Source organism: Prionailurus viverrinus, chromosome D1 (assembly GCF_022837055.1).
Source record: "Prionailurus viverrinus isolate Anna chromosome D1, UM_Priviv_1.0, whole genome shotgun sequence".
Lineage (NCBI taxonomy): Eukaryota > Metazoa > Chordata > Mammalia > Carnivora > Felidae > Prionailurus > Prionailurus viverrinus.
Window position 1 is genome coordinate 56,296,122 of NC_062570.1, and position 17,003 is coordinate 56,313,124.

At 44.1% G+C, this 17,003-nt stretch overlaps 1 protein-coding gene across 1 annotated transcript in view; it reads right to left on the reverse strand.

The window, feature by feature from the left end:
• Positions 1-968: 968 nt before the first annotated feature.
• Positions 969-17,003, reverse strand: part of UVRAG (UV radiation resistance associated) — a 297,766-nt gene continuing 281,731 nt past the window's right edge. Inside the window, exon 15 of the mRNA XM_047877056.1 lies at positions 969-4,559. Coding sequence (XP_047733012.1) covers positions 3,857-4,559 — 703 coding nt within the window. The 3' untranslated portion in view covers positions 969-3,856. The remainder of the gene's footprint in view (positions 4,560-17,003) is intronic.

The window sequence follows — 17,003 nt, forward strand, 5'->3', positions numbered from 1 at the left end:
GGCCCCATAGAAATGTAACGGCAAGGATAGAGTTCAGTCTGATTTTTTACAGATGCAGAAATGGGCTCCTTAAAAGGCCAATGACTTGCCCAGGATCACAGGTTCAAAGTGGCCGAGCCGGGGCCTTCAGAACCAAGCTTCTAAAGAACAGACGCTGGCTGTTCACACCACCCGGGGATGCGCGCGGTTTGTTATGCGATACTTGCCTGGAAAACACTGGGGGCCCAAGGATGCACCTCTTTTTCAGACGCAGACTTTTTTTGCACAACAAAATAGGAAAGAAGATTCAACCGAATCAAGCGACTACCACTAGAGCCCAGCGCCGACTTGGCTGCCGGCTGGTACTGGGCTCTAAGCAAGTTACTCTTCTGCCCAGTAGGCAGCTTGGAGAGGGTGCCTGGCAGCTGCCCACCGCAAGTATTGAAATCTCTTGTCTCAGCACCTGGAGGCCTCTCCTCTCACCTTTCTTCACACCCATTCAGGCCCCTTGCCGTTTTGCAAACACTCCAGGCCCTGTGTTGCCTCTGGGCCTTTGCCCATGCTCTTCCCTCTACCTGTAACTTCTCCTGTATCTTTCAGCGGATCTTTCATCTGCATGACCTCCATGAACTGGTCCAGACCCTTGAGTCAGAATAGCTTTCTCTGCATTCCCTAGCATGGCTATACTGCTCTCCATCACAGGATTTGTCACACTGAATTATAGTACAGTGTTAATAGGCCTTTTTCCCTTACCTTCCACCCCCAGAGATCATGGCAGAGGCCAGGGCTTATTCATCTTTGTATTAACCTTGTTTAGCCCAGTCCCTCACAGACAGAGACAGAGTTAGCTCAATAAATGTGAAAGAGCTGGCTGATGGTTGATGAACAAGGTTTTCATAGTTAACTCAGCTCCAATATGAAATTCAAAACAATGAAGAAGACAGGACTCAAACATAGCTGGGAAATAACATACACTTTTACTCTCAAAATAAATACTAATCAATTTTATTTTATAAATACAGATGCTGAGTTTTCTTCCAATTACCAACAGATCAGTTTCACATGCCATTTATTATTGGTGGTGGTTTAAAAAATTATTTAAATAACCAGTTAGGTCAGGATAAATGGGCACCATTAGAACCGCTAAAAAAATAGAGCTGGATACAATCTTCCAAAACTAATATTCTGAGGGGGAAAAAAAAAAATCTCTGGAATTTCTAAAGTGGGTAAGGGGAAGTGGAGAGAGGGAACACAATCAAATATTCATTTGATAACACTTGCCAGCCGTTCAAAGGGTCTCCGCTACATGAAAACGGAAAGAGCTCTTAGCAGTTCAGACATGGATAGTAGTGGATTTTCATTTCAACTTATATCCTCAAAGCAAGTTTTATTTTCTTTAGCGATTTACAAGACTAACTAAAAAGATTAGTAGGAGATAATAACTCATCCCATATTTTGGCCTTGGCCACTCCAAGCAGAGACAAAACTAATTCTGCAGCTTTGGAAAATGTCAAACAGAGCTCCTCCCAGAGACATGCAATACTGTTGGTTCTACCCCAAGTCAAGGCAGAAACTGTAGGCATCGAACAGACTCCATGGAAACCTGAAACCCAAACCAAGCGAACCCAAACGTAAGTGGTGTTTTGAGGCATAACATCGTCGAACACAGTGTGGACCAAGCCAGTGTAGGAAACCAGTTCTGAGCTACCTAATATCACATTCGGTGGCAGGGCCCCACGCTGCTGGTGTGTGTGTGTGTGTGTGTGTGTGTGTGCGCACAAAACTGTGGATCCCAGAATCAGGGAGTCCACAAATAGAGGAGACTGGCAGATGGAGTCTCAGAGCCCCAGCTCTCTCTGGCTCTGTGGAACCTGAGGTACACACTGTCCCCGTGGCTGCTCTGCATGTGGTCCCTCTGCCTGGGGGCGCCAGGACCTAGGCCAGAGGGCCTACAACTCAATGCACTGTCTTTAAGTTTGGCATGAAGTTCAAAGTCCACCCCCATATGTGGACTTTAAGCCACATGTGATGTACCTTCCACTGTTCAATACTAACACAATCCTTCCCGAACCTTTTTCTTTTGGGTGGGGTAAGTGCTGTTTCATTGGAGGACCCCACACAGCCCAGCGTGATGTAAAGCCACAGATATCTCCCCCCTCATTGACTCTACCGTGAATGGCAGGACATTGCGAAGAAGCCGTGACTCTAGAGTGCTTCTGCTTTAGGTTTGGAGTGGTTCCACCTCTGTATGTGAAATACGATGGATTTCTTCAGATCAACTTAAAGCTCTTAATTGCTTGCAGGTTGGGTCCATGTGTCAAGCATGGGTTGGGTGAGTTCTCTTTACATATGGAAAACAACAACATGAACCATTCTGCATGACAACAAAGCTGTAAATGAGAACTTGAGCTCAGGAGTGCTTGGACAATATATGAAAATGACCATGAAACCTAGGAGTTAAGCTGTTACATCGGACAAATGCAGTTCCTGGAGAGAACACCTGTGAAGGTGTTTGCGCTGCTGTGCGGAACAGCACACGCTCGAGTCAACGACATTAGCTTAGGTACAGCCACGGTTTCTGTCCAGGCTCGTCCTGTCCTGTCGTGATGGAAGATGGAGATGTAGGTTCGAGACGGATTTCAGAATTGGAAAGAACAAATCAGGTCAAGTGAAGTAAATTCAGTTTTTATTCTTCTATACAATACATGGGTATATGCATAAATTTTCCTTAAAGAGCTTGCAACCCTGAGGCAATGTCCTTGGGTATATAAAGTATATGGCAATAGCAAATGAAATCTGAGCTCCGGGGATGAAATTGGACTTGAAGAACATAATTTAATATGAACGCAACTGCACATACACCAATAGTATTCTATGCCTCATCTAAGCCTCTTCATCCAACTATCTCAACAGCCTTGCCGTCGGCACACTGGACAGCCTGACTCTCTACGGGTATTTCAACATATACAGCGCCTTCCTTTCCAACTGAAATTTAATAAATTAACATGGGATTTACATATGGGGATTTTTGTCTGGTGAGTGCACTGCCAGAAAGCATGCCTGGTTTTTGACTGCAGCGTCTGCCCACGTAAAAACTCTGGTCCCCAGAGGACACTGGATGTCATCTGACTATTGCAACCTTGGGAGCCCTTGAGGGTCCCCTGGGATCTACCAGAGGGGAAGTTTTTCCCTCTCCTTGGAGGGTTACGTTAAGGGCGTGGCTGATCTGAGGAGGTGGAAGGTCTTGGCTACCGCATTCGAGAACCAGTGACTCTGCTGTCCTCAGTTTTCAGGGCGCACGACCCACCTGCTGTGAAGACGGGGCAGCAGAGAGGCTGACTGGGGGCAGGGGCAGGAGCAGGGGCAGGTGGGCCTGGGTATAAGGAGACCATTGTGCTTCTTACTGATCAAACTAACGGATGGTCAAAGGTCTTTGAGTTAACTGGTGAAAACCTTTGTTTTGAATATTCGGTTTTCCAAAGTTTTATAAACTATGTTGAGGGCAAATGCTTATGAGAAACTAAAGGTGAGTTTATCATATTTATATATTATCATCTTCCCTCTGAGGATAACACAGAAGTGTAAATTAAAAAGCAGACAAATATCTTTAAGGTGACTCGAGCTAGAGAGTGAATTTTGCCTTAAAACAGTTGTCAGGCCTGAAAAGCAAACCTTGCAAGCAAACTCTAACTTTGTCTGGCCCACTGATACACAACGATCCTGAGCCCCTCCGTGATTTACAAAGTCTGTTTTTCCGAGGAATATCCTCCATTAATATTCATTTCGTGTCATAATTATTACAAGGGGTAACCAGTGCAGCTTTTATCCTCATTTCAGGCAGCGACTCTGTCCTGGTCCTACCGGCTGGCTGCTCACTTCACTTATCGGAGCTCCTGCGTGGCCGGCGGAAGCTGGACACGTTTTCGTTCAGTGCATAGATCCTTCGGGAGAACTCTTCAAATTCTCCCAGGACTTGTTCGTCACACTCCACTGCCACGGCGCTATCCACCGGGATGCAGTTAAAGGCTTCTAGCTGATCGCCCGAGGTGAGACCCGTGGCTTCCATCCCAATGATCTCTTCCGCTTGCTCCACAGTACAGCAGAGCTCGGCCTCCGGCACCGGGAGGAATGCCCCCGGGAGCCGGACGCCGGAGGAGCCAGCCTGCTCGCCGGGCAGGAGAGCGCCGTTGACGGCGGCTGGGAGTCCAGAGAGGGCTCCTTCTTGTTCTTGGCTAGTGTTCACACTCACGTGACCTCCGCTTAATCTGTCACCCAAGTCAGCTCCTTTTTTCTTGCTTTCTTTGGAGAAGTCCAAGGAGGTATCCAAGGAGGAGGACAGAGATGTCGTCTTTCTCTCGGATTCTCCCACGGAAGGGATGGCGGTAACAGGCTGGGCTAGCGCGGAGTTGTAACTGGGAGGAGGGGTTTTGTACTGGAGTCTCTCATTCTCTGAGCTGGCCCGTTTTCTGTGTCCTTTGTCTGGGGAAGGGATCTCCCCAGAGAAGCCTACATCTGCACCTCCAAATATGGAGCTTTGTCTCTTTGGAACAGGGATTGCGCTGGAGGTGTGGTGTCTATCGCTAGAAGACAAACAAAAACGAGAAGTTATTTTCAGCTTTCGAACTCGGCCTAAGACTTCCGGATCCAGAGACAGGAAACAACATATTTAGGTTTGAGATAATAAAAATTGATAATAATCAAGTCTAGTATTAATTGTAGGGTCCGGATGCAAGAAAAAATATGAAGCAGTCTGAATTCAAGTTTGGGAGCTTCCTTCAAGAAGGATACAAGACACCCTACGATCTATCCAGAGGATGGTGCTCAGGGTGCGAGAGGAGAGAAATCATGTCTTTGGGGAAGAGGTGAAGTACCTGGAGAGGTGGGATTGGAAAAAAAGGCATCTGAGGGATGTAATCAACCTTACTGGTCCAAAGGGCTATTGGTATTTATATTCTTTTATTAACTATTCAATGCTTAACTTATCGTCATGAAGCAGGAATCCTTATTTGGCACAGAAGTTAAATGACTTGTCCCTGATAACCTCAGGGAGGCAGTGGCAGGCTAGACTACATCCCACGCCTCACGACCTGATGACCAACAGGTTTTCTGATACCCAAATGCTAATCACCCTGCATTAGAGAACTGGCAGAGAGGGAACCAAGGAGACATCTATCTATCTAATGGACTATCTAATGGACTACTATCTATCTAATATGTATATCTATCTATATTTTTCATAATGAAAAATTAACTTGGAAAATGGCTTCTCTTCTATCAGGTCAGTCACGCACACATTTTACAATACTCGGTCTTCAGTGCCTTCTTTTGAAGTTGAGTCCCTTCTCAGGAAGATACTTTTGGGCCAGCAATAACAATCACTGTTTAGCATTTTAGTTCCTGAAGACATTTCACATATGCCATTTCACTAGGTTCTCACAAAAACCCTGTCAAGAAAGCAGGGTATACGCTATTGCTCTTAAGTCTGAAACAATAAATAATAATGAGTTCATAGAAATCAAGTATCCAGACCCTGGAAATGACGGTCGTGTTCAATGCTGGGCTACTTAAGCCACCCCTGTGGCACTGATCACAGTTCTAGATACTACACTTGGATGAAGATAGCTCAATTCACTGATAGGAAAAGACAGATCCAGAGACGGAGGTGCAAACACAAGATCCCTTTGACTTGTATTCTTCCGATGAGGACACACGCACAGAGGTGACTTACAAAACAGCTACTCGGCTGGAAAAGAGACGAGACTTGAAACTATACTCACCCAACAGACAGCTATTACATGTGCCAGCCTCGGGGAGGGGAAACAGATACAAGACAGGACAGGCCCTGCCTCTGAGGAGCTTCCAATCTTGCAGAAGAAAGGCCCCCATAATTATTGAAATGATACATTTTCAAAGTACAGTTGCGATAAGTGCCCTGAAAAAGAAGGAAGGGTCTAGGGTTCCTTCCACCCGTGTCCACAGCCACGAGCTCTTATGCCAGCTCCCTGCTCCCTTTTCTCTCAGATTTTTTCTGGTCCTAGATTATGCCTGTGGTCTCTGACACCTAAGCAAGGGTTCTTCTTCTTGCAAAAAGGCAACCACCAGACTTCTAATCCATGGGCCTACCAGACTCCATTGCTTGGCTATGAGCGTGGGTGCCTGGAGAGATTTCATAATTAGGGGTGGCCACTGGGGTGCATATGAAACAGCACAAGCAGCCCAGTAAATTACTGTTTTTAGTCCTCAAGAAAAACAAAACAAAACAGAGCCAAATCTACTGGCCTTAATCTAGGTTTTCAGTTAATATGTTGTCAAAACTCACAGCGATTGGGTAAGCCACACATTTTTGCCAATCTTGTTGTTTTTACTATACCACTTGCTGACAGTGTCCCTCTCTGAATGATTTTGCAGGGGGCCCAGGTAATCAAACCAAAACAAAGCGTCAGCACCACCCACAGACCCTTTTTTTTCTGGAGCAGACGGGCCAAGCTTTCAGCTGCCACCCCAGCCCAGGAGGGTGAGAAGCACCAAGTGAACCAGCCTGGAATGCTGAAAGTGACGTCGCTGGCACACAGCCAGAGGCCAGGTGCCTAAGCACTCACTGCCACGAAGGGTGAACGACATGATACCCTCATTGCCACCGCCACCCAGCCCCACCCCGTGGGCTCTCTGCTCTGTTTCTCCGCTGGGCTACAGGTGGGCTGACAAAAAGCAGGGCATGAGGAACAGACCTGGGCACAAGCTGTGCTTACGACACAAGAGGACAGGGGATTTTGTAGCCTTCGTTGATTCTGAGACCCCTTGAAAGCTCTCCACAGTTTTGTACAACAGAAGAGTAATAAAGTGTCACATCCCTCCTCTCAACTATAATGGGAAGGCAGCTACCATTTTCTTGTACATCAATAAAGTTGAACCCTCACATCTACCTTGTGGAAAAGGTAGGCAGGTGGGTGGTTTTGTTCAAGGCTGCAGAGCCCACATCTGAGCCAAATTTGGTTGGACTCCAGAGCCCACGCTGTCTGTTGCGTCCCAAGTGGGAAAGTCATATTCAAATTCAACTGACACTTGCTAAGTGCCAATGGAATGCCACACCTCAAGCTAAATGCCATTACACAGGCCTTCTCATCTAACCCGCTCAGCCTGTATCTAAGCTCTGGGGTGCTACTCCTATTTTAATGGATGGATTCTAAGTCTGTACGAGGTAGAGACTTTGGCATTTTCTGACATCCCAATTTTTAAAAAAAATGTTTACTTTGCACGTGAGAGAGAACGCATGCATGCGCACAAGTGGGGGAGGGGTGGAAAGAGAGGGAGAGAAAGCATCTCAAGCAGGCTCCACACTGTCAGCGCAGAGCCTGACTCAGGGCCTGATCTCATGAATCATGATCTGAAATCAAGAGTCGGATGCTCAACCGACTGAGCCACCCAGGTGCCCCCTGACATCCTGATTTTTGCAGCATTCTCCAGTTCCTTTAGATTTTTATGAGAACCCAGGGAATGATACCGTCAGATACAATCTGGAAAGTCCAAGTAATGGTAAAATGTCCCCCCTGAATAATGGTAAAAAAGATGAGTTATTATAGGTAGACAAGGAAGTCTACGTATTTAAAATTTGCCCTTTAATCACCACATGTTGTCTTTCTCCCCATTTTAGTCATGTGCAATAAGACTTTTCAAGCATTTTCATTAAAGTCTTTCTTATTTTATATATATATATATATATTTAATTTGAGAGAGAGAGAGAGGGAGAGAGAGAGAGAAAGGGAGACAGAGAGAGAGAGAGAGAGAGAGAGAGAGAGAGAGAGAGAGAGAGAATCCCAAGCAGGTTCCATGCTCAGCACAGAGCCTGACATGTGGCTCAATCCCACGACACTGGGATCATGACCTGAGCCAAAATCAAGAGTCAGATGCTCAACCAACTGAGCCACCCAGGTGCCCCAAAGTCTCTCTTACAATCTTAAAAAGAGTAAGCTGAAGAAAAGAGGATTTTCTTAATAACACTGGGCCATCACTATGAACATGTGTTACTGAACTGTGACATGGGGAAGAGATGACAGGACACTCAGGGGCACAAGTCCGGGTCTCTGGGCTCTCCCACCTGTACCCACGCTTCCCTGGGTCCTCTCTCACTGCCAGGCTGGTGGCGCACGTGCGCTGATGCACTTGTCTGCAGGCCCTTGTCTTTTGTTAATGTCTGCCAGCTCACTGTGCCCTCGTGTAGTGGATGGCCTGAGAACTGTGCGCAAAAGAGTACATCGGCTTGAGTGAGGGGCCAGCACATGGCCGGGGCATAACACACTTGGCTTTATGAGTTTTGTAACATTAGTTTTGGCTGCTTAGAGTTAATTTTTTTATCACTTCCAGGATCTCAGCAGTGTTCCAGATTTTTCAGATACCTGAGTTCTAAACAGCTGAAGTGCTGAATGATTACATTAAAATATATACAAACACACATGCATTTTTAATTATTATAATAATTTATACTCCCTGGAAAACACAAACAATATAAACTACATAAAAAATAAAAATCACTCACAAGCCTATTGCCTATCGAATAATTTTGAGTATTTTGTTTTTAGGCTTTGATTTTACATATATGTGTTTAATTAAAAAAGAGAAAAAAACCCTGAAGTTATGTTTGTTGTATATATATATAATTCTGTATCCCACCACTGGAATTTATTAAAATCTTTTGGTAAATAGCTCTAAATGGCTGCTCCACTGAATGGAATATTATTCTCTTATTTGTGTAGAGTTAGGATATTTCTAAAATTTTACTATTAAAAAACAAATTGCTGTGAGCATCTCTGTATAAAAACACAATGCATAGATTTTTAATAAAACAATTTAGATTTTTGCATTTGATAGAAAGTTTCCAAAAGGAACCTTCATTACACATTTTAGTACAAGCTAAATTCTTACAATTAAAAAAAAGGACATGTTACTTCTATTATTCCCTACACAATAGAAAGGTAGCAATTAAAGAGGCAAATGATAGATCAAAAAAGAATGCCTGGGAGGTTTCAAGATTCTTTTTGTCTGATTATAGCGCGGGTTTACAACGATTTCATCGAGACGGAAGAAGAGGTCAGAATGCATAGACTTCCTAATTACATGACCAATTTTTAAAGGCTGTTGACAATTTACTTATCAAATGAAATTAGTGCATTATTTGAATTGTGATGAATAACTTACGGGGAATTTTTCCTCTTAGAAACAACCAGAGTAAACCTGGATATTTGGGGGAGGGGTGGATGCAGCAGGAAACATGGTAGCTTTGCTCCATCCTCCACCCCGGCCAAGGCTCCCTCTGTGTTCTATGGCGCTAGATCTGGGGGCCCGGAGCCCGAGGTTTGGTAACTGGACCAAGTCCCCTACTTCACCGCACACATTCTCCTTGGCTGTTTGCCTCGAGTGGATGGATGTCTTTTCCAGCTTGGCTTAAGTCCAAACTGGAAACCTGGAAACATGACATCTGGGGTTTAATGCTGCAATTAGAAGGAATTTATTAAAAAACAACAACCCACAGATATTGTAATGGCCAATTTACCAGGCCACGGTTTAGGGAAACGTGGGATAGGTTGTTGAGTAACTGAACCACATCGGGACTGTTAGATTACTTCATAATCAACCTTTTGCCACGAGTACAAAAGGATACCCTAGAGTCACAAACAATAGCCTGATGAGGGAGAAGTCAAGTGGTTTGGAGTTTAGAGGTCAAGGAGGATAGTCTGGTTTAAATTTGGCTTCTCTGGATCAAAGTCTTCTCTGATCTCCCTAAATTAAGGTGATTAATTTCTTTCTCATTCTGGGAGTCCTTATTTATTGCAGTTGGTTATTTTTTTATCTCTTCAGCTATATCTGGAGATAGTGGTGGTGATGAGGAAGGGTGCTCAAAACCTAGACCCTCCTCCAAGCTCTGCAGTCATGACCGTCTATTTGGAGTTATAACTTAAGGTCGAACTCACCACTTGCTTGTTATATGACTGTAGGCAGTCCCTTATCTTCTCTGTGCTTTAGCTTCCTCCTTCATAAACAGATCACTGGACTACAGTAAGGATTAAATAAAATAATGCACCTGAAATAGAAGAATGCCTGACGTACATACTAATGTCAGTAGTAGCTGCAATTGTGATTGCTGTCATTATTACCAGCTTCCATGGGCTTCGGATTCCCAAAGAACTGCCCTCATTTTACAGAAGGGGTAACTGAGACTCAAGGGCGTTAATGTCTCAGACCGTGGAACACAGGTAACTGGGAGTAGAGGCAAGGCCAGAATCTAGGTCTCCTCCCTCCTACTGTTTCTTCCTACATAAAATTGTTTAGAACAGGGAGGGACACAAGGAACTCTTCCCATCCGCCCCCTCTCCACTTCTGCACGTCAGGGAGCTAGCTGCAAGAAGGAGAAAAAGAACTAAGGCAAATGTAAAAGAGTATTGAAAGAAAAATACTAAATCAATCCGAAGTGAAACATCACTGCAACTTTTTTTTTCTTTTCTTTCTTTTTTTTTTTTTGTAGACGGGGGCGGGGGAGGCTTTGAATAAAGTAGAAATGCTCAACTGCCTCTATTTACATGATCTGCTAAATGCTTAGGGACTAAAAGAACTTCCCAGAATCCTTTGAGGTACATTCCAGTTGTCCCGAGACCTCTGATGTATCATTTTTCTGTACGAATTTAGCTTCAGGGAGAAAGCATTTTTGTAAGAGGGAGAATTTCTGTTGTCCCAACCTATATGAGGAGGACCCCGTTCAGCCTTTTAGAACCATTATACAAACACTTTGTCATGAGGCCAATCTGGGAGACAGTAGAACCCAGTTCGTTCCACTCCGCTATTCTTGCCTCCACAATTTCCCCTCCTCCTCCTCCTCTTTCTGCTGGTTGTACTGCCTAAGGCAATAGCCTCCTTTAAAAAGAACAAGGACTGGGAGAAGGAAAACAGGGTAAGAGAGCACTGGTCCAAAATATGTTTCCGCTTCCCTATCTCCCATATATATTCCAGACCTCCACACGGAGCTCCGCCATTATGAGATATGGCAGACTGGTGAAGCACTTCACGGCTCTGAACCAATGTCTCCTTTTCTGTAAAACGTGAATATCCACCTAACAGTTTTTACAGTGAGGACTAACACTCTTAGTACAATGAGGAGGTACTCCACAGACTGTTATTAATAATAAAACAACGGCAGGTAACATTGATGAAGTGTGATGAAGTACTGTGTTAGTAGCTTTCTACGTGGTCTCATTTGATCCTCATCTCTATGAAGTATTACAAACATAATCCACCTTTCACAGATGAAGAGACTCAGGCATAACGGTTAGGTAACTTGCCCAAGTCACAAAGCAACTAACCGTGATTGAACAAACACAACCCGACGAAGTTAAGCGTTAGCTTCCTTCTCTCTCCCAGTCCCCAGGACTTGCCACCACAATGCCTACATGTGATCGATCGTACTTCTGTTTGAGGGAGGAGTGAGACTCAGAAGAATAATTTTTAGGCCGAATGGCTTGGTATGTTTTCTTTCTCTTCTTCTCTTGCCTATATTAAGTTTGCGTGGCTTTTCTGATTTCCTTGGAATTGTTATTCTGTTGTAAGAATGCTGACGGATCTAAGCATCAATTATGAAAACACAGGTACATCCTGTCACAAAATGATATAAAGGTGGGGACTTAGGGGAAAATGAAATAAGGGAAAAATGGAAAGATTTACCACATCGAGAGAGTTCTCGAAGGTGAGGTGAAGTCTTAGCTATTGGAAGTGATTTTTTTCCCCTGTTCTCCTCCAGATTCACTTGTCCTTGTTTTATCTGTCTACAACCAGGTCCCATCCCATAAAGGTACTGGGAGAGAGCACACTTCACCGTCTCAAATACGTGTCTTTCCCTCCTACAGAATGTTTCCTCCGAGGAACATTACTAGATCACAGCTGGTCAAAATGCTAAATCTTGATTGTCTGGATCCTGGCCAAAGTCTACAGCTACAACGCGATGGAATAAGAATACTTAAAAAGAAAAAAAGAAAGAAAAAAAAAAAAGGCCCACTTTTAAACAACATTCGATCTTCTTTCTCCCCCTGCAGCAAGCTATGACCTCACGGCAGTGAGGCCTCTGCATGGAGGTGTTTAAGTTGGTTTACGGCCATTAGAAATGTTTGAAGCTTTGGTACTGCTCTGTGCCAATAGCATGTCAACTGTGCTAAAAAGCAATAATAGTTTCTCACCTTCTTAAAGATTACTGCTTAAATAATGCAGAGCAACGACAGGGCTGCAGAGTGCCAAAAGAAGGTTGCCAAGGCGAAGCTGAGGTAGAATTACGTCTTTTGGCAGCTACAGAATTATGACATAGAGTTCGTTTTTTTTAAAAAACAACCTCCATAAATTAGACTACTATCCTTTTTCAAAACCCCGCAGAAGTTCGGATCCGTCCTTCTCCTTGCTCTCTCTCAGATCGGGTGGAAGCAAAGAGCCTCGTTTTGCAAAAGCCAAATGTAACAGTTAGCTCTTAACCTCCTGGGGGGGGGGGGGGGGGCCTGGGGGTCAACGTTTCTAAGCACGGAGTCCCCTGACCACAGGCAAGCAGTCTAAAGGCCTCTCACCATTACCAGATAAGGAAAAGTGGCTAATCTTTGCCCTGGATGTTAAGAGAAACAAGAAACAAAATAAAAATAGAAACAATCTTGGGCCAAAAGCAGAGGCTGAAACCTGTGCCAATGGTCACCTTTCCCCTGGGCTCAGCTTGGAAGGTTCCCTGCCAAAATCTGACTAAATAAAAACACAAAGTTTAAAAAGGTATAACTGAACAAGGAAGCCTTTAGATTTTATTTAAACTAAGGGCTGATGGAAAGATGAATTATTTGTGAAAGAGAAAGTTCCACAGGCAAAGGGTAAAACAAGCGAGCTGAAGAAGTCCATTTCCCGGGGCTATGTGATCTGACTGAGGGCCTGGCCATCAGGACAACGGGGCCTAGCTTGGGAAAGGGAGGCCTCAGCACAGGACAGCGGACAGAGGCTCAGAGGGTGCCCACAGGCAGGAGCCCATCTGGAGGCCAGTTCAGTCCGAAGCCTGAGCTCCCTGGGCTCAGGGAATAGAGGGTGATCCTTCAGGGAGACAGAGAGGGGTCCCAGGAGGAGTCAAGTCAACCACTTCACCCATCAGCTCTCATTGTAAGAAATCGTTATACAAATTAATGTATTAAAATTACAGTCAGGCAACAAACATTATAAGGACCGTAGAAACAGAGATGGCAGGGATGACACCAGGGGACCCCTTGGAGTGTCTGGCCAACAGTTGAGACATGGGAGCTTATCAAGTGTTCATGCTGAAAATTAGGGGGAAAGAAAAAAATGGAAGAAAAGTAGCTGTACCTCTGCCAGGGACACCAGAGGAACAGCAGTGTCACAGAGCCCAACCTCAGAGAGAAGTCGACAAACGAAAACTTTGGTCGGAGGATGCTTTCCGAATTTCAAAGGTAGATCTGCAAAGCGAGCTAAAGGCGGTTTTAGACTCCAGAGGCCAATGGCAGAACCTGTGAATTTAAGTCTTTGCGAGACACTGCGAAAGCGGAACCACCACATTCTAATAAGTTCTGACATGAGCTGAACCATGGGGATTTAGTTGTTTGCTGTTTTAAAAGAAAAGCGAGTAGCTCTGCCACCATTTCCCAAGATGCTGGAGGCCTTCATCTGAAGTGCCTGAATTACACTTAGCCGTCACAGGATCATCACACAGTGCGAGACTGTGGGGCTCCAGGAATAGCATCTTGGAAGCCTTATCTTTTGTAGTCCTCTGTGCTACTAAAAGAGGTACAGTATGAAACCGTATGCATATTAACAAATGAAGTGATTTACTCCCTAATTCAAATATATATTGAGTGTCTATTATGCACGAAACACTGGGGATATAATAATGGTGGAAAATAAGGCCGCAGTTCCTGCTTTTGTGGAGGTTACACCACTGTGGGAGAGGACAGAGACTGCCACAGAATAATGACAAAAACGTAAAATGATAACCTCTGACACATGCCGTGCAGGAGAGGACATGGGCTAAGAGAGCTTGTAACAGAACCGACCCAGAAAAGGCCAAGAACTGAAGGGTTAGTAAAATTGTTCACCAGGTGAAGAATGGGTCAGAGGTGACAGCATCTTCCAGGCAAAAGGAGAGAGAACAAGGAGGACCCGAAAGGTCGTGAAGTGAAGAGCAGAATGGTAGAATATAAAGCTGGAGAGGAAAACAAAGTCTAGACCATGCAGAAACCCATAGGCCATGTCTAGAATTTTCTCTTTTAAGTCGTGAAAGTGTTTTAGGCTAGGGATATTTGGGGAGGGGGGGTGGTGGTGTGGGGAAGGTGGTGAAGAGAAAGAGAGATTTATTAATCGATTGACTGACTTGTATTTTGGAAAGTGCACTCTGGCTGAAGTTCGAGAATAGACTGGAGGGGGCCCCGAGTCGATGCTAGGGGACCACAGGCTGTGCAGCAGTACAGGTGAGAGATGATGGAGGTTCGGACCAGAATGGAAATACGAGGACATAGACAAGTAGACATATTAGGGGAGATCAGCAGGGGCTGCTAAGATTAGATATGGGGATGAGAGAGAAAGGGAGGAACCAAGGATTATGCATGGTTTTCTAGAGATTCCATTTGCTGAAAACAGCACTGGAAGACCACGAGGCTTATGGTGGTTGGGTTGGAAGGCAGGAAGGAAAAAACACAGGCACACACAATGTGCTGTGAAAACATCCAGGGGGCAATCTGAATAGAGGTCTAATATCCGAAAAGAGATCCGGGCTGAAGATTTACACTTGTGCTTCATTTTAGAGTGGGTGATAATTAAAAAGATGGTTGTGGACAAGATCGCCTTGGACTGGAGAATGAAATGAGAGAAAAGAGGGCTTAGGACCGAACCTTGAGGGGCTCCAGTTTTTATGACGAGGTAGAGGAAGAGGGAGCCTGCAAATGTGACAAGAAGGAAGAAAACCAGGAGAGGGTTATAATAACAGCATTCCTTTTCTGGAATCACAAGATGCTAAATAATCCCGTGTATAAAACATTTTTATTCTTAACATAGTTATAAGAGAGGCTGTACTGAGTAATAAAGTGGGGCCGCAAAGCTATTCTGCTTGGGGCCAAGTTTTAGGTCCTCCACTTGATGGCTGTGTCGTTGTTATTTTAACCTCTCTGTGCCTCAGTTTCCTCATTTGTAAGGCGAGGGAGGACAGTGGGTTCTAATTCATGGGGCCATTGTGAGAGTTAAATGAGTTAACTAAGTAATATATTCAAAATGCTTTGGAAGGCTGCCTGGTTTGCAGTAACAGTCGTTTGACATTAGCTATAATGACACTGCTTATTATATATCGCCAGCCACTAACAGAATTGTTGACAAAGCATCATATAAAATGATCTTTAATGTTAAACTCCAAACTTAAAACTCAGGGAATTGCGTCTAAATTGAGTTTAAATTCGAAGGTCACAATGAAGTAGTCAGAGGTCATTTTTAATGCTGCAAACTCTTGTCAAACTTTTGATGGGCAAAGACCATAGCTCTACAGCCTTCTTGAAACCTAACCCAGTGCTTTAGATCTAGAAGGATGTTTGTCTGCTGATACTTAGCACATGCTGATGGGTCCCTCCCAAAAAACACTGACTTCTTAGTACGGGATAGATAGGTGGCTTTTCTGCTAATTCTTTCCCTCCATACATTTAAATATACCCATCTGCCAAAGTCCAATTCAACTCCTATCTCCTTCAATAAGCCTTCTTTAACCATGTCAGTTTAATGTGATCTCTTTGAACAGCCTCAGTACTTGAATTTTGCTATCCAACTGATGTTTAATATGATCACTTGTATTGCTACACATATTTTGGTAGACATAATTGACATCCACATTCACTGCCTGGCAGTCTGCGAGGCTCTGGAAATAAAGAAGTGTATAAAATAAGGTTTCTATCAATAAAGAGCTCCCAATGTAAGAGAGAAGATGGAGAGAGTTAACCAATTAACACCACGGTGCTTTGTGCACAATATGCACTTCATACATTGTAATGGAGGAGGGAGCAAGTTATCATCTGGAGGACTCATCACAGGAGGCTATATTTGATTGGTGCCTTGAAGCATAAGGGGGAGTTAATCGTCTGTGTGTGCGTGTATAGGGGGGAAGAGTAAGAAATGAAGGGCAGGATAAAGCAGAATAAAATACAGTATGTGTGCAGTCCAACTATGGAGCCAAGTCTTGTAAACACTGCAAAGGAGGGACCTAGTCTTCTCTTTCTTGAAATCTACTCCTTCACTTTCCGGTCTAACGTAGTAAAGAATGGGTATTAAGGGAATGTGTTTGTTTTATGAATAAATGGATTTAATTAGTTGTACTCAAAAGGAATAACTTATGGCTTTTCTTTTGGCAAAGTGTTGAGAAACATTCTGTTCATGTAAAAAAGCAGGTAAAAAAAAAAGAACACTACAGGATTACTTATAACGTGAAAAACCAAACGATCTAAAGATACAGTTACAGTAAATCTAAATGAGAAGACATTACGCAGCCATTAAAATGATGCTAAAAAGTTTTATTATTTTTTTTAATTTTTATTAAAAAAATTTTTTTAACGTTTTATTTTTGAGACAGAGAGAGACAGAGCGTGAACGGGGGAGGGGCAGAGAGAGCGGGAGACACAGAATGGGAAGCAGGCTCCAGGCTCCGAGCCGTCAGCCCAGAGCCTGGCGCGGGGCTCGAACCCACGGACTGCGAGATCGTGACCTGAGCTGAAGTCGGACGCTCAACTGACTGAGCCACCCAGGCGCCCCGATGCTAAAAAGTTTTAAATGGCATTGATAAAAGGCTTAAGATGCGATGTACAAAAAAGCAGATATATACAGCTGTACAGACTGCCCAACCCTAGCTAATGGTTACTGGGTACCTGCCACGCGGCTAGCTGGGTTTGAGATGTGCTCTAAGCATAAAACATACGCTGGTTTCAGAAGGCTTAGCATGGAACAAGGAACGTCAAATATTTTATTAATAATTAAGAAATACTGAT